The sequence below is a fragment of the Maylandia zebra genome, linkage group LG17 (genome assembly GCF_041146795.1).
Source record: "Maylandia zebra isolate NMK-2024a linkage group LG17, Mzebra_GT3a, whole genome shotgun sequence".
In the NCBI taxonomy this organism is placed as follows: domain Eukaryota; kingdom Metazoa; phylum Chordata; class Actinopteri; order Cichliformes; family Cichlidae; genus Maylandia; species Maylandia zebra.
The window spans coordinates 40601338-40619413 of NC_135183.1; the positions used below are offsets into that span (position 1 = coordinate 40601338).

The 18076-nt window shown below is 41.8% G+C and overlaps 1 protein-coding gene across 3 annotated transcripts in view; it reads right to left on the reverse strand.

The window, feature by feature from the left end:
• tmtc1 (transmembrane O-mannosyltransferase targeting cadherins 1) overlaps positions 1-12216 on the reverse strand; it is a 94882-nt gene extending 82666 nt beyond the window's left edge. For all 3 annotated transcript variants that reach the window (XM_004573097.4, XM_012925275.3, XM_004573096.4), the window contains exon 1: positions 11797-12216. In XM_004573097.4, coding sequence (XP_004573154.3) covers positions 11797-12092 — 296 coding nt within the window. In that variant the 5' untranslated portion in view covers positions 12093-12216. The remainder of the gene's footprint in view (positions 1-11796) is intronic.
• Positions 12217-18076: the final 5860 nt, after the last annotated feature.

Sequence of the window (18076 nt, forward strand, 5' to 3'; positions counted from 1 at the left end):
GGTGTGGGATTTGAAGGGGAAGGTGACTGGAAAGGCAGAAAAACCCCAAGGGCACCTTACAACACCGACCCTGATAGCAGGCTAGACGGTGACCTAGGCAGGCACCAACTTGAAAAACTGAAGCCCACCAGCAGTAAAAGTAGACCTGCAAGGAGGTGCAGGGTTTGCGCACGTAAGGGATTGCGCAGTGAGACAAAAATGTGGTGCAAGTCTTGTTGTGTGCCCTTGCATCCCGGAAAGTGTTATAATGATTACCACACAAAAGTGAATTATTCATTGTGAATAAATGTTTCACTATGTACATTTTATTTTTTCATATATTTGTAAATGAATTGTTTTGATAAAACATAACCTTTCTCAGTGTTATTTCTGTTTTATAGAAGTGAAAAACTATTTTATATGTTAGAGGTGTCACAAAGCAAGAAATATTAGTGTCAAAGGCACTTTTCTGCTTGAAATGTATTTTTCACAAAAAGCTCGTTTTCTCCCTTTTTTTGGTCAAAACAGGCATTTTTGGTGGAACCCACCTCTCTTCTACAGCGGATAACTAAAGAATGGAAAATGGTAGAAACAAGCTTTTTTTTTTTGGATGAAAGAAGAGAGTCTGTTCTTCATTTTGGTAGGTTCAGCGTTTATATGATCATAACACACAGTTTTCTGTGGCTCTTCAAAAATGAGTAAAAATGCTCAAAAACAAAGGCCTTTTCACATACTGGATATGCAATTCCATCTGTTTTCTCCAAAACGTTTTTGTCCCACAGGCCTAGAGCATCTGGCAACTGCACTATTAAGCAATGGTCATCAAAAATGTGCATTCCCTGACCAGTTGTGAGGTTATTTACTGCTGCTAAGTAAAAATTAGTATACAGTGCTGCATCATAAACCTCTTTGTGACTGCTTTGGTCACTCACAGATAGCGGCAGTCACCTGCAGCTTGCATGGAAGACGCTGACTTTTCTTGTTCCTTCAAATTGATCAGTACAGAAGAAAGCTATTTTTAACTGCTCCCTGTTTCATGGGAGGTCACCACAGCAGGTAGCTCCACATGTTTGACTTGGCAGGGTTTTTTTGGTTTGTGAAATAAATAAATAAATATTTATTATTTAATGCTGATCGAGTCAAAACCATTGCTTTGGCCTGGTGGCCATTGTTTTCAGAAGGTGTTTCTGCACACCAACAACCGGCATGTGGAAACTACCAGAACTCTACTTTGAAAAACCCTGTTTGTGTGTCACCAAATACCGTTTTTGTTCAATAATCAGCGTGACCTGTGTATATACACATAAACTTTATTAAAATAGATAACATTGGTGTTTCTGTCATGTAGTAACTGCTAGCCTTAACTGTACCAAGGTTGTTCGACACTGTGAATCACATACAGACTTCATGATGTTCAGCTAATATTTTTATTGTGAATATTGACCATGAGGGTAAACGTGTCGGCAGCATCAAACTAATCTAACTGTCATCTACGAATATGTCACGGCTCATATCTATATGATTTTACAGGAAATCATCCGTATTACTGCCAACTATTCCAGAGACGTGAAAATCTACAGCATAAAGAACACAAAAATATAGCAGTCTAACGCAACACTGTAACAGAGATGAACCGTCAGTTTGTCGCAGATCAAAGTGGAATGAAAGTGATTGGTTGAACAGGTGTGATCTGTGTTTTCTGCATTTTCATCAGCGTAAGAGACTCAGCAGCAGATTAGAATAACAGTTATACATTTAATAAATCACAAAATTAACAAACCTGTTCGGACAGTTTGAGTTTGTATTCCCTCAGCTGCAGACTCGCTGTTGTTTAAATGTTTGAGAGATATTAGATATAAACAAACGTCAAACATAGACTCAGTCTGCGTTCACATTTGATATGAGGCCAACACGTACAGTGGCTGTGTCCTGTTTTAAGATCATACATGTAAAATTGTTGTCTGACCTCCGTCGATCCAGCCACTCAGAGTCCGTGGTTACCATGGTTACTGCATAAGCAGCTGTAATGTAAACAGCTGGCACAGCGGAAACCTACCAGCAACATGAGTGTTTATGCTTGTCATTGCAAAAGAACCGTCTGAATGGTTAACTGAAGTTAACTTGGATAAATTATAGTTAAGGAGTATCACAGATAACGCTCACGTGAGCTGTGTGACTGTTCACCACTACACTGAAATCAGTAGGCTATTACTGAAATACACGTGCTATATAGGGGTGGGTTTTTATAATCGATTTATTGATTAAAATCGATTCTGGCTTGGATAACGTAAAATCGATTCATTAAAATCCTGAATCGATTTTTTAATATAAATTTATTTTGCCCGAAATGCCAGAATCTCAGGTGAAAGATCACAAAATTTAAACAACCACCAAACAGCTAAGACAGTAAATGAGAGCAGGTAGACGGATTCTGCACAAAGACGTAAACACACAGCGCGGACCTGCGGATCAGAATCAGTGAGATGTCTCCTTTCTCAGCTGACGGTCGGGGCTGAAAGCCGACAGCTCGCTGATTCTGATCCGCGGGTCTGCGCTGTGTGTTTACGCCCTTTTTGCACTGATTCTAAAGCTGTTAGTTTGATGTCTCTCCAAACAATACTGACCAAACCAGCAGCAAAAGAAGATCCAAACTACGCTTCACATAAACATCGTCATGAATTCACTCCGACTTTTCCTGTTTTGCTTCCACCACGATAAAAATCACACTTCATACACAGCTCTCTCCCTCTCTCTCTCTGTACTTCAAGAACAGTTTCCCGTCTAAAAATCTGTTTTCTTCATTATTCGCTTGCTTGTTACGCACAGGTCTACCGCTGTTTACAGGCTGTCGGACGACGTTTTTTTTCTTCGTTTTATATACTTCCGAAAAGAAAACCTAATTTCTGCCATTCAATACTGAACAAATTTAAAGTTTTTAAAATTATGCAAAATGCAAAACACTTAGCCGTGTCTCTAATAAAACCGCTGTAACTTCAAAGGTAACGTTCATATGTTGATTAATGGTTTTCTTTCGTTTTTGATGTACTGCAGAATATTTTTATAAAATCCCAGGCCAGGAAAAATCACCTTCATGTTTTTCTGTGTTTTATCTTCAGCTACTTTGACACAAAGGCATCTGCTGTGATGCTCACACCTTTGATAAAGTCTTGTGTGTGTCAGCTTCCTTTTTATACATACAAAAATATGTAAATGTGCTGATCTGAATTATAATATTTCTGACTGTCAAAATTTCCCAAATTCAAATCGAATCGAATTAAATCGAATCGTGGATAGAATCGATTCGGGACCTTGTGAATCGGAATTGAATCGATTCTAGAAATCAGTGACGATACCCAGCCCTAGTGCTATATCATAAACTATGATATAAATAGGGAGGTCCTATTAACATGTTTAGTTTTAAAGGACACCTTCCTGCCTTTAGTCTCATTCATGAGCAGTATTAGTTTTCGTCTAACATCCAGAAGTCTGCACCATGTGTTTCATAGTTTCTAACAAGCCTTTGACAGGTAAACATAACATGACCGAAACACCAAAAAAAAAGAAAAAAGAGAAAAAAACAAATCACACAAATTATCATTTATTTTTAGTTAAGTAAACTCTAAAAATTCTAACAGACAGCTGGTGCTTAGAATACAGTTGAATAACTATTAAAAAACAGATGATATAATATTTCTGTCCAGGTTGCAGTCTGCATGATGAACATGCTGTTGCAAACTCTGCTCCTCTCGGTGGAAATGCGCCTTCTCTTTCCTCTTTGTATAAAAAAATACTCCTGACATGTACGGGATTCACTACAGGTTTTCGCGTGGGCAGCGTATGTCCTTCTCTCCTGGATCGGCTGGAGCTTTCTCTTGGCGCCTTCCCAGCTTTGACAAAAGTCCAGCTGGGATAACCACATTTACTCAGGACTTCTTGATGTGATGTTCTTCTGCCTCCCTGGCTGCTGTGTCAGTGGGGATGGCGTTCGCTTTGTGTTGTAGCGTCCTAATGACACCCAGTTTATGCTCCAATAGATGATGAGAATCAAAACTTAAATACTGATCCGTATGCGTAGGTTTACGGTACAGATCAGCTTTTAGATGTCCCCCATTACTGATGGAAATCTCACAGTCTAAGAAGGCTAACTTGCCACTTTTCATATCCTCCCTGGTGAATTTGATGTGTTGGTCCACTGATTTAATGGTGATCCGTGAAATGTGGTACGTCCTGAGATTTGATTTTCACCCAGGTGTCATCCACATATCTGAATCAATGACTTGTTCCAGAGTAGGATAGCAAAGCCCTCTTTTCCACTTCTTCCATACTGTTTATAAGGTTGTGGAAACCTGCAGTCAACTGAGACTGAAGAAGTCATTTGGATGAGTGACGAAACGTTTCTCCCACAAAACGCTATGTCCAGATGAACAGAATCAACTTTTGGAGATTTACTTACCTGGATGATTGAGCATGCATCAAGACGTTCACCTATAAAGTGCTCTGTTGGGAAACAAGCTCCAGCAGCTCTGCGCTCGGGAATAAAAACTATATTTACTTATCTTGTGCAGAAAAATGCGCTGACATTGCATTAAATCAAGCACCGGCTGCCCAGTTAAACTGTGACTATCACCAGGTAATGTGGGTGTGTTTCATGATTTAGCAGCAAGTGTTAAACAACTGACAGATGAGGAGGAGGATGCATGCAGGTAAACTTAGGGCCTGTTGAGCTGATCGCTGGTGTCATTAGAAAAATGTCAGCTCGTTCTTTATGTTACAGAAGCACAGAGACACAAGAACAGGCGGAAAGAGACGATCGTTCGGTGAAAATGAGAATCTGCGAATGCAACATGCAGAACGTGTAGAGTGAAATATGTAAACAAGCTGGTTAACGTATACATACATATATTTACAACACACACATACAAAGCAGTTAAGCTGGAACACCGGGGCTGTGAGCTCGGTATACTCTAGCTAGCGACATCTCCGAAAACATCGGAGCACTTTGCAAACATGTCCTATGCTGCAACCTGACCAGACATGTTAAATTTGTCATTAATTAATTAAATGTGTCATAAATATTTATTTAATTAATTATTTCCAATTTTAATTAACTCATTCACTGCCAATGGCTGGCAGTGAATGAGTTAATATTGCCACATTTAATTCCCTAGGGCCTTTTCTATTGCTGCTCCTAATGTCTGGAACAATCTGCCCCAGCGCATTAGAGAGATCACTGACCACTTTTAAAACACGTCTTAAAACCCATTTTTACTCCTTGGCATATGACACATTTTATGGTTTTAGACTTAGAGACTTAGAGTTTTTTATTGTCATTTTATTGTCATATGCGTAAGAAACACTGAAACAGAAACATTGTGGGTCTGTATACAAGAGCAGTTATATAGTACAATAAATAAATAAATACAGGTGGAGGGGCTATGGTCATTTAGGGTAGAGATGGTAATTTTACTGAGACCAAGATATTGCACAGGACCGAAAAATATTGCACATACCAAAGATATTGCACATGAGCCAATAAAAAAAATATATTGCACAGAACATGGAAAGACTGAGATGTTGCAATAGCAGCGTCAGAGTGGATGTGTTGGAGAAGTCTGTTCACACTCTCAGTTTGCATTAAGAGTTCTGACAGGCGCTGCTGGGCTTTCTTCACCAGGGCAGATGTGCTTGTGGACCAAGAAATGTTCTCAGATATGTGGGTGCCGAGGAACTTAAAGGAGGGCACCCTCTCCACATAGTCACCTTTTATGGCTAGGGGAGGGGGATCAGTTCTTGTTTTGCGGAAGTCCATGACCAGTTCCTTTGTTTTCTTGGTGTTTAGGGTGAGGTTATTGTAGCTGTAATCTAATTTGCTGATTTTATTGTTTTAAATGTAATTCTAATTATCATTTTATACTATTTTATGTTTTTGCTATTTGTGATGATTTTATTACTTTAAATGTCATTTTAATATATATGGCAATTAAGTCCAATATGGAAATATGGGGCGATCGTGGCTCAAGAGTAATCGGAAGGTTGCCGGTTCGAACCCTGTTCCAACAGTCTCGGTTGTTGTGTCCTTGTGCAAGACACTTCACCCATTGCCTACTGGTGGTGGTCATAGGGCCCAGTGGCGCCAGTGTCTGGCAGCCTCGCCTCTGTCAGTGCGCCCCAGGGTAGCTGCAATGTAGCTTGCCATCACCAGTGTGTGAATGTGTGTGTGAATGGGTGGATGACTGAATGTGTAAAGCACTATACAGGCCATTTACCATTTTTATAATCTTATATTTTTTTACTTATTGTATCATTTCTGGCATGTCAAGTGTACAGTCGTTCTGAAAGTGCTATATAAATAAATTGCTTGCTTGCTTAATTAATAATTTAATGGTGTATTTAATTAATTCATTATGGCAGTCCTGGTGTTCCATAGAGCAGTGGTTCCCAAACCTTTTTTGCTAGACCCCACCCCCCCGCGCACAAACACATCCTCCAACCACAAACACCCATATTTTGCTCCATTGCAGTTTATTTCACACCTCAAACATTTAGTAAACAATTAAGCAAGTACAAGTAAACTGCAATAAATTACAGGTAGTAAGAAAATAAACTACTAACTCTTTTATGCTATGTCCACACCTACACGGGTATTTTTGAAAACGCAACCCAAAAAAGGAGTTTTAAAAAAATCTCGTTTTCGGTGGTTCCAAACGCCGTTTACTTGTGGACGAGGAATATAGAGTTCTTCACGCAGCGTCAAATGTATGTGCCTTTTTTCACGTCACGCTCTGCGCCACGTTATTGTTTATACGAGATGAATTGCAGAATGGAAGATAGTCAGATTAACAGTATTTTGTCTCTATCTTCAGGTTTTACACGCTTACATTAGGGGTGCAACGATACTCGTATCGATATTGAGCCGTTCGATACAGTGCTTTCGGTTCGGTACGCATATGTATCGAACAATACAACTTTTTTTATTTATTTTATCAACTTTTCTTCTGACGATGCTGTCTGTGTTGAGCGCTCAGTGGATCTGCGTTCGACTACTCCGCCTAGGCTGCACTGTCGAGTGCAGATCCACTGAGCGCAGCGCAAGCTAGCAAGACAGAAGCTAAGCTCGTTGCAACATGGCAACTGCCTCAACGCTACCCGAAACTGAACCTCTCCCACCCTCATTCAGATCTGGCGCTTGGAACTATCTTGGTTTTCATGTGAAGCATGACCCTGATGGTAAGCGCGTCATGGACAAAAGTAAAACAGTATGTCGGATGTGCCACCCAATGCTCAATTGGTGGGAACTAGTGCGTTAGCGCAGTTAGCTTGTTGACGTCGTCCAGCCCTAAGCACGGGAGGATCCACGGTAACTTGTTAACGGAGATTTGCTGTGTTATGGCGTTAAAGTCATTTTAACGAGATTAACGCTGACAGCACTAGTGGGAACACAACGAATATGACTGCACATTTACGCCGACAGCATCCTAGTGCAAAGACAAGTGGAAGCAGACAAAAACAACAAGCACGCATGCTACAAACTTTACCCGAGTCATTTAGACAGCCGTTAGCACATGATTCTCCTTATGGGGACCTGATATGTTTAATATGCTGCTGAGAATATAGCCCAGAAGAAGCGTATAGTAGAGCTTTTATTTTGGAAAGAGCCATTTCTCTGTAATAAACTCTCTTTTCCAAAGATGAGGGATTTCTCGATCAGATAGATTTATTTTTTTTTATTATTTTGTTGTTTCAGCAACATTAAATTTAAAAACTGTACTTTTGAGCTAAAATATATATTTATAATTTTAATGAATGACAAATTAAAAAGGCATGAACATTTTTTTGTATCGAAAAAAAAATCTAACCGTGACACCAAAGTATCGAACCGAACCGTGAATTTTGTGTATGTTGCACCCCTAGCTTACATATACACACGCAGTTACTGTCCCTCCATTTAGAAAGGCAGAGGCCTAATTATTTTACGTGTAGTTGTTTTTTTCCTGTGTAATAACAAACAAATTTCCCACATGTGGGACTAATAAAGGTTATCTTATCTTATAATATTCAACATTGCTATCAATGCATTTTTCAAAAAAAAAAAAAAAATCCTCTCTTTGCAAAATGGGTTCAAAAACATAAACAACTGTGAGATACTGTTTGTCCGTGATTTGGAGAGCCCAGCGCGTGCTCACGACGAAGGGAAAAGCAATTCTGCAGGGGAGAAGTATTTGGGAAATACTTTTTTTAACTTTTGAAATGCTGCTGGCTTACCGACATGGAAAACTTAAAAAAAACAAAAAAACAAACAAACACACACTCACTATGAGAGAGGAATAAAATGTCTGATTTGATTAATGGCCCATCGTATCCCACCAGAGCTTTATGTCTCGCAACAGCCATGCTCTGTAACTAGGGTTGCCAACCGTCCCTTAAAAAACGGAATCGTCCCGTATTTCGAAACAAAAGTACACGTCCCGTATTGAGCTAATAAGGGACGCACTTTGTCCCGTAATACAGTGAGAATCAAAAGTAGTCTATAAATGTTAATGGAATTAACGCTTTGTTTGAAAACATAATTCCCAGCCCCTCTCCTGATTTGTGACCAATGAGCTGACAGCACACTTATGACAATTCGAGTATGACAATTCAGATTACCGCTCATCTCATTGGTCGAGGAAAGGTCGCTTACGGAGAAAATACCGGAAGACAACAGATGACCATAACAAGAAGCATGGCCAACAGGGAAACAAACGCCGACACTGCGGTGCAAGTCTCGGACGACAGTACACCTAAAGCTGGGCAGACACTGTGCGATTTTTTCAGTCGCGTTATTCAGCTCCTGCTCAAACTGCACGATTGACTCGCAGGGGTTAAAAGTTGGTAGGTCACGATGCAGGTCTCACACTATACGGCCCGATGCTCTGATGCGACCTGAGTACTCACACTGTGCCTCCATAAAATGAAGGTTATAACAGAAAATCTGTCGCGCTCTCCCTCTGTCTTTCACTCACACAGACACACACACCACCACCATCAACTTTGCTAAATTGCTAATGAAAAACATTGATCAGGCAGCTGTGATTGAGCAGCAATGTAAATCCAACTATTTTCATGGTTGTTGTGGTCGTGATAATTTTGTGAGGCCACATCGAAAAGGCTCGGATGAGCTTTCCAAAGTTCTACAAGTTGTGCCTCCATCGCTTGTGTCCAGATCACACGCTGCACAGCCGTGCTGCGCCGTCTTTTTCGCTGACATTTGTGTTTGCGCGTGCGCAGTGTGACAAACTGCGGTGACACCCTCACGACCAAGCGATTGATGATCGGGAGCTGCTCGTGAGGTGTTAATCGCGTCTCGTTACCCCACGTATACTACACGACGCACGATGAAGGCCAAAATCGGGCCGATCGCCAAATCGGTTGCACGACTCAAAAATCTGTTCAAAATGGGCCAAAAATCGCACAGTGTAAGCCCAGCATTACACTCACACAGACACACACACCACCACCATCAACTTTGCTAAATTGCTAATGAAAAACATTGATCAGGCAGCTGTGATTGAGCAGCATGTAAATCCCACTATTTTCACGGTTGTTGTGGTCGTGATAATTTTGTGATGCCACATCGAAAAGGCTCTGATGAGCTTTCCAAAGTTCTACAAGTTGTGCCTCCATCGCTTGTGTCCAGATCACACGCTGCACAGCCGTGCTGCTCCATCTTTTACACCAACGTTTACGTGTTTGCGCGCGAGCAGTGTGAGCGGCTGTGATGAGACCCTCACGAGTGATTGATGATCGGGAGCTGGTCGTGAGGTGTTAATCGCTTCTCGTTACCCCACGTATACTACACGATGCACGATGAAGATCACTCAAAAATCGGCTCAAAATGGGCCTAAAACCGCACAGTGTAAGCCCAGCATTATAGCAGCAATGTTTGTTCCCCTCAGAGAAAGGGAAGAATGGGAAAAGGAAAACACCTGGCTGGAAAAAGTTAATATGGGCATGTGCAGTGAATATCAGCGCTATGTGGCCAGAAGTGTGATAATATAATTTATTTTGTGTAATAAACAACTGCAAGGATAGATGATTACAAATTAATGACTAATACATAAAAGTAATACATAGATGAATAATGATGATGAGTTAAGATGCGTAATCATGGGAACAAGCGGGTTTACAAACAGGAGCAGCTGATTAGCATTAGAAAAGCTGAAATAATACCTCAACTGAAGCCAATTGTACTAAATGCACTAAATGTGCACTGTTACAAGAATGTTTTTCTTTCTATTGTTTTCTATTATTTTAAGTTAAGCAGGACAGAGTTCTTTTAAAGAAAGATTTACTTATATTCTCAAAAGTTAAGCATGACAGGCTTCTGTTTAAGAAGGAGACCTGTTTTACTGTGTTAATGTTGTCATTTTGAGCTAAAAATAAATGGCTAAATGATCATTTGTTTCACATGTGTTCATATCACAAAGAATAAACATTTACTTAAATCAAATTCAAGTCAAATGGTTAAAAAAATAATTTCACACACAAAAAAAGAGCTAGAAAATTCACCACACTGGGAAGGGTGAAGACAACTGGGTCGCCCGGCCCTGGCCACGAGGTGTCCCTTATTTATTTTTCAGGGAGTTGGCAACCCTATCTGTAACCGGTCCCGTACCAGCAGACTGAGAGACAGCTTTTTCCATCAGGCCATCAGACTGCTGAACACGTCATAGACACCTCAGCTTCACTACTGGAACTTCAACATTATGCACTCCACACTGTATATAAATGCCACTTGTTTTGCACATATTCAACTCTGTATATTTTATATATTTTATTATTATTATTATTATTTTATTTTATTTTTTTACTATTTAATTTGTAAAAATGTGTATACACACACACACACACACACACACACACACACACGTAGGAAAATATTTAGTATACACATCCAGAAATGCATACACTATTATATATTGTACATATATTTATTAGTTTCAGGTTGGCCATTCTTGTATTTTGCTCGTTTGTGTTGTTGTGTTTGCACATCTCTGTTGCTTGTGGGGCTCGCACACAAGAATTTCACTCGCATGTGCTGTGCCAGTGTGCCTGCACATGTGATGTGACAATAAAAAGTGATTTGATTTGATTTGATTTGAACTAACAAACTGCCTAATGAGGAGGAAACGTGGGGAATGATGGAAACATAGGTGAGCATTTATCTGGAGGCCATTGTGCGGACTGTTTACTCATTATGCTCTTCCTTATCAGACATTCCCACCCTGTTAAGGAAGCCCGACTGGGTACTCCCCACCCTCGCTATTTCCATCCATCGACGACCCGAGCACAACAGACCAGCCCACTCCAAAACCGCTCCAACCACTACTACATCTCCACCCATACAGTACACCTCCAACTACACCACCAGACTTCAAGCACCTAAAAACCTGCGCAACAGGTTCCACAGATGTCTGTGCGATACGTGAAACTTGAATCAAAGTAGTAACGTGGGCTGGACGGCTGGATGTGCTGAGACAAGCTGCTCTGCACGCTCCAACTCTGCATAGAAAGAACTGGAAGCGAGACTCTCGCTGTAACATTCCTCCCGAGAAGACCCTGCCTGGTATCGGCACATAGCCGGGGTTAGCAGCGTTCGGCTATTGCAAAGTTCAGCATTTCGCTACAGCAGCCCGTCCCTACGAGGGACAGCTGGATGACGTCAGCCCGAAACACGCGTTTACATCGCGGAGCTGTCGATCCAGCAGAACGACTAGCACTAAGTGTTGCTGTTCAGAGCTCCAGGTAAGGCGGGAAGGCTGAGTTCCGAGAACTTACTTGAAGGTGAGGATGCACAGCGGTCTGTAAGACTTGTGGCTCGTGTTGTCCGCCATCCTCTTGCCCCAAAAGTCGTCGCTGAAGATGTTTCTGAGGCTGGAGCCAGGTCGGACGTCCGGATTGTTGACGATAGCCCACACATCGTCGTGCACCAACTCCCCGTGGAGAGAGTTGCTATAGCACAGGATACACAGGGCGGCCAGCGCGATGTAGCGACCCGCAATCCACACCGTCTCCGGACGGACCGTTACCCGCGACTGCTGGCAGAATTTCTTGTCCCGTGCAGACGCTGTCATGTCGGGCCTGGCTTTCCCCGCGGCTCTGGCGGACTGAGAACGGGAGTAGCAGAGAATACGTCCATTCCACCTGGAGTGTAGCGGCTCTGTGTTCTGGGGACAGCAGGGATGGTGGAGATGTACTTTGTTGCCTTTAGGTTCTGTGGGAGAATGTCCTACTAGTAGGCCATTCCTAGTATTAGAAAATGTGAAATCGTCTTTATTGTTTTTATTTCTGTTATATTTACATTACTCTTTTCATAAATAGTTGTTTCATATTTACTATTAACAAACCAAAGAGTAATCTGTTTTGTTTACATACAAAGGTATGCACTTGATTGGTCGTTCTTGACCTTGACAACATCAAAGACAAGTACATCAGTTGCCCCCTTAGAGTCTAGTCTTTTTTGGAGGGGGAGGGGCAAAATCGCTGGAAATATCGTTATTATGTTGTTTGGTTTGTTGTACACCTAGTGTGACTTATATTTTTGAAAACAGAACGTATGACATTGCTGCTAACAAATAAACAGACACGACAAAAGACTGAAATAAGAGGAAGAAAGGGCAATTTTTTTCCATTTACTATGTAAGAGTCTATTAATAGATGTTATTGGTGGACCAAAGGCAAGACGAAGCCTCCGTGTACGAGCTTATGTGAAGAACCTGAATGCGACATCAGCACAGCTCGCGCCTGCAGACGCATGCGCAGGAGACGATACCTCTCTCGCCTTTTAAAATATCAGCCGCAGATAATTAATGCAGGCGGGGCCAAAACTGCACGAGCCCATCATTGTGAACGCGCTCACGTGAGCTGTCCTCTTGCTCCGTGCCAGCCGGACCCCAAACAGCAGAAGCGGCAGAGTCCTTCTGTACACCTTGCTGCCTCGTCACATCTGAGAAATTATTATTATTGTTAAGGGAGCATATTTTCTGATACACAGACTTTAGTTTCTAACATCTCCTGTTCAATTCTGTGCAGTATTTCTGGGTTGTTGTATTTTTGGAGGGTTGTTATGGAAGCAGACCTTTTTGGTTAATGCTAGCAGAGCTCTCACTAGCTTCAATCATCTGTAAGACATACTGCATTGTTTAATACCGCGGTCAAGTGAGACCTCACTTACGAAGACACAGTCAAGCTAGCCGCACCGCCAGCCGCACCTAAAATGTTGTTGCACTATTCTTATGCATATTACGGTACGGGTCTTTTGTGTCCTGACACTATTGTACTTCACAATCCACTCCCCCATACGGTAAAAAAATAAATTTTTCCTGGCCAAAATATATTTCAAATATATGGTAAATATATTTTGTATTTGTGATGCTCCAAAAAAAGATATTTTTGAAATTTAAAATATATTTCTTTCAAACCAAAATACATTTCAAAAGATATTTGCGTTCAAGAAAATACATTTCCAACCTTTCAGTAGAATATATTTCAAAGTATCCCTTATCTAACCTCTTTGGACCTGGCGTCCACATATGTGGACGTCACATTTTGGGTTATTTAGACCAAAATACTCAATTTTGCTCTACAAGGGCCTGATATCCACTTCCGAGGACATTATACTGCTACTGTTCTATCAAAATTTTAAACAAATATCCTCATTTGTGGCTCTTATTTTTCTTAAAAACAAAAATAAGTTAAAAGAAAATCTGGTAATTCTTTTTTTTTTTACATTCATCGGGTCCCAATATGCCCAAATATCAAAGAGAAATTAAAAATGCATGTCGTGGAAGAGTTCGGGTCTTAGGAGGTTAAAATGTATTTAGTGCCATAATAATAATAAAAGTAACAACATCTGCATCTAATCACATCTGCAAACACAGTTGGATTCAAACAAAACACAGTCAAAGGTCTAGCAAGAATTAGGTTATTTATTCATTTGCTTACAGTATTTCACATTAGACAATATTAGCATTCACTTGACTTTGAAATTAATGGTCATTGATACAGTACACAAAATACAACTGCTATGTACACTTTAGCTTTTGACAATATATACAATATACTACTTAAAGAAACAGTCCACTTTTTTTGAAAATAGGCTCATTCTCCATCTCCCTCAGAGTTAAAAAGTTGAGTTTGACCATTAAGTCTTTGGTCATTTTTCTTTTTTACAGATTATACAAAAATCATAAGCACAATGTTCATTTTGTTGAGCAAAATTAAACAGCACTTCAAATTAAGCGAACAATCACTGTTACAACAGTTATTATGCTCATGATTGGCTGTGTGCCACTGATGGCAGGGTTGTTGGGTGTGTAATCAGGCAGCGGAGGCGGCGTCTGGGTTCAACATTTTATTTTAGGCTTTACAGCGGAGCTCCATCTTGTTCTCGCTCTCTACTTTCTTCTTCTCCTCTTTCTCTTACCCAGCCTCATTAGCGACACCCCTGGTCTGACAGGGTAACAGCATGTACTAATTTTCTTCCCTTATTATAGAACCTTGTAAACACAACATCTCCCCCTTTTCTCAAATAATACTCTTTCCCTTGTAGCACAACCTGAAACATTCGACAGCCTTTTACTTTTGAGGGAATTAGTAACTTCAGAATAGTATTATATATATATCCTGATAAAAGAACTGTAATGGCAAAGTAAACGTGCCCCGGATCAACCCTGAATCAAAAGGAACAACCATGTGCCCTCTTCTCAGCTTATCAGAAGTCACAGCTGGAATTAAAGATAACTAATGAAACTCAAATGCACTTTCCCTTCACAGTCATTTCTCACATCTGCATATTTCTCCTTTCTTTTTACCTCTGAACTATTTCATAACAAAGTCTTTTGTCCATCTTGGTGGTTGTCTGTCCCTCTGCAGTGTGGGACGTGTAGCAGTCTGTGCTGAGCTGATGTTTTCTGTCTCTGTATCAGCTCTTTGTGTGTGTTTTGAGTTCTCTGGGACAAGTGAGAGACGTGCTGCATTCCATCTTCTCCCATCGCTGAGGATGAAAGAACTCTCACCCGTCTGCTGCTGTACCTCCAGCGGCTTGGTGTATTGTGGCTCTCCTTTTCCCACATGGAATGGCTTTCGTACTCTCACTGACGCACCCACAGTCACTTTAGTAGGTTTAGCACCTCTCTTTCTGTCTGTATAAAGTGCACTTCTTTTCTGTGTCAATGTCACTTTGGATCTGATGTGGTCATATTGTCCAGCATCCTTTGGTGGTGGCAGAATGTTGAGTTTAGTCCGCATGGCTCTTCCTCTGAGGAGCTGGAAAGGGGACTCACCGGTTGTCGCGTGGGGAGTCGCTCGATAACTTTGAAGCAGTTCTGTAACCACAGTTTTCCATGGTCGCTGAGTAGCTTGTGCTGTCTGTATGGAGTCCTTCAGTACTCTATTAAAGCGCTCCACACATCCATTTGCTTGAGGATGATAGACGCTTGTCCTGATGTGTTTTATGCCCCTTTCAGCGAGAAACTCAGCAAAGGCAGCTGAGGTGAACTGCGGACCATTATCAGTTGTAATTTCATAAGGGTTTCCTTCACGGGCGAAAATGGAAGTCAGGAATGCAATCACTGTCGCAGTTGAGGCGTTTGGTGTGAATGCGACTTCAGGCCACTTACTGAAATAGTCAACTAGTGTGATGGCAAACCTGCAGTCATAGGTTCCTTGTTCAAACGGACCAACAATGTCGACAGCAACATGTTGAAACGGACCCTCTGGGAATTTGATGGGTTGTAACGGTGCAGGTGAAACAGCTGCAGTCTTGTCACACGATTGGCAGGTTGTGCATGTGGACAATATTTCGTGGACCAGTTCATCCATGTTTGGCCACCAATATAGATCTCTCAGGCGTTGTTTGGTTCGGACCATGCCTTGATGTCCTTCATGGGCTAGGTGCACTACTTTTCCTCGCAGAGATTTAGGAACAATCAGCCGTGTTCCTCTAAATATCAGCGGTGACTCTGCTGCCAGTTCATGTCGGACCAGGAAGTAGGGTTTGACATCATCTGGTAAGGATTTTCTTACTTTCGGCCAGCCCGAAAGAACGATCTGTCTTAGTTTTGTTAATTCAGGACAGTCTTCACATTCTGCTTTGAAGTCAGCCAGTGGAAGCGCTGTTAGCTGAGGAGAAATTTCAGCAATCTCTGTAATTAAGTCCTGTTCAGAGTCTTCACTTGTGTTTGTGGTATGCAGGGGAACACGGGACATACAGTCAGCTATAACATTTTGGCTTCCTGGACGGTACTCTAAGTCATACTGGAAACACATCAGTCTGGCTGACCAACGTGCTATCCTCATGCCAGCTCTGTTCATCCCCTTAGTACTTAACAGGGTGGTGAGGGCCTGGTGATCAGTTCTCAGAGTAAATCTGCGTCCCCATATGTACGTCCTCCATCTTTCAACGGCCCATACGCAGGCGAGGGCTTCTTTTTCAATTGTTGAATATTTCCTCTCGGCTGGGGACAGGGTGCGGGAGCCAAAAGCAACAGCACGTTCCTCATTGTTTGAGTCGATCTGGGTCAGAACAGCTCCAAGACCATAATCTGACGCATCAGTGGTGATGAACGTTGGCAGATTTGGGTTGAAGATTGCCAGTGCTGGGCTTTTTAGTAGCATTTCCTTCAGTTTGTTGAAGCTTTCATTTGCTGTATCAGTCCATTGAAGTTCAGCCGTCTGGCTTGTCCGAAGTAACTCACGGAGTGGTTCAACCACAGTTGCATAGTTTGCTAGGAATTTGCTGAACCATGAAGTCAAGCCTAAGAAGGAACGAAGAGCAGCCATGTCCTTTGGTGCAGGGGCTTTGGCAATGGCAGTCAGGTGGTCTGGGCTGGGGCTCAGGCCATCCTTGGAAATGACGTGTCCCAAGAACGGAATAGATGTCTGTCCAAATGAACTTTTGTTGAAGTTGATCTGCAGACCGACATCCTTCAGGCGTTGGAGGACAGCCTGTAACCGTTCATCATGCTCTTCTCTGGAATGTCCATACACTATTATGTCATCCAAGTAGTTCTGTACTCCTGTCTGGTCTTTTAGGACTGTTTGCATCATCTTTTGGAAGGCAGAAGGGGCTGAAGCAAGTCCAAATGGAACTCGGGTAAACTGGAAGAGTCCTTCATGGGTTATGAATGCTGTGAGGCTTCGGCTATCAGGGTGAAGAGGTAGTTGGTGATAAGCTGAACTTAAATCAATCTGGCTAAAATGTGTAGCCCCAGCCAGCTGTGCGAACAAATCCTCCATGTGAGGAAGAGGGTAACAGTCCATGATCACACTCTTGTTAGGTTCACGCAGATCCACACAAAGTCTTAAGTCTCCCTTACTTTTTCTTCCAACCACCAGAGGACTCACCCATTCAGCTGCATCCACTGGTTCGATGATGCCTGCTTGGAGTAGACGTTTCAATTCAGCTGACACCTCCTCACGTATGCTGAGTGGTAGACGCCGCAGTTTTTGGCGAACCGGCTGTACTGTCTTGTTCACTCGAACTTTGTGGATAAACCCTTTAACAGCTCCGAGATGATGGGAAGAAGAGGAATCAATGTTATTCACCATGCATGTTTGTTTACTGGCTGGTGCTCCTCTTGCAGGATCCTCTCCTTTGTTGATGACTTTTCCAGCAATGATATCAATGTTAAGTGCTTTAATTAAGTCCAACCCCAGCAACGGTGATCCATCTTTAACTATGAAGAATGATCCTGGCACTTTTCTGTCATTGTTTGCAACCCTCACTGAAGCCTGTAGGCAGCCAATGACAGGCAAGTCACCTTTTGCATAAGTGACAAGCTTAACCTTCGGTTCAGTCAAAGCGCAGGGTGCAAAATGTTCTTTGTAGATGGCTTCTGGGAGGATAGATACTGAAGCTCCTGTATCCACAATTAACTCCAGAACCTGAGAGTTTCCCTGTGGTGTTTCAATGTTCATTTTGCATGTAATCTTATCACATGCTGCAGTCATCAGTTTGTGATCATCGACACATAAAACTGTAAACTCAGGAACAACTACTTCCCTGACCACTGCTACAGCTGATTTACAAACTCTGGCGAAGTGCCCTTTTTTGTTG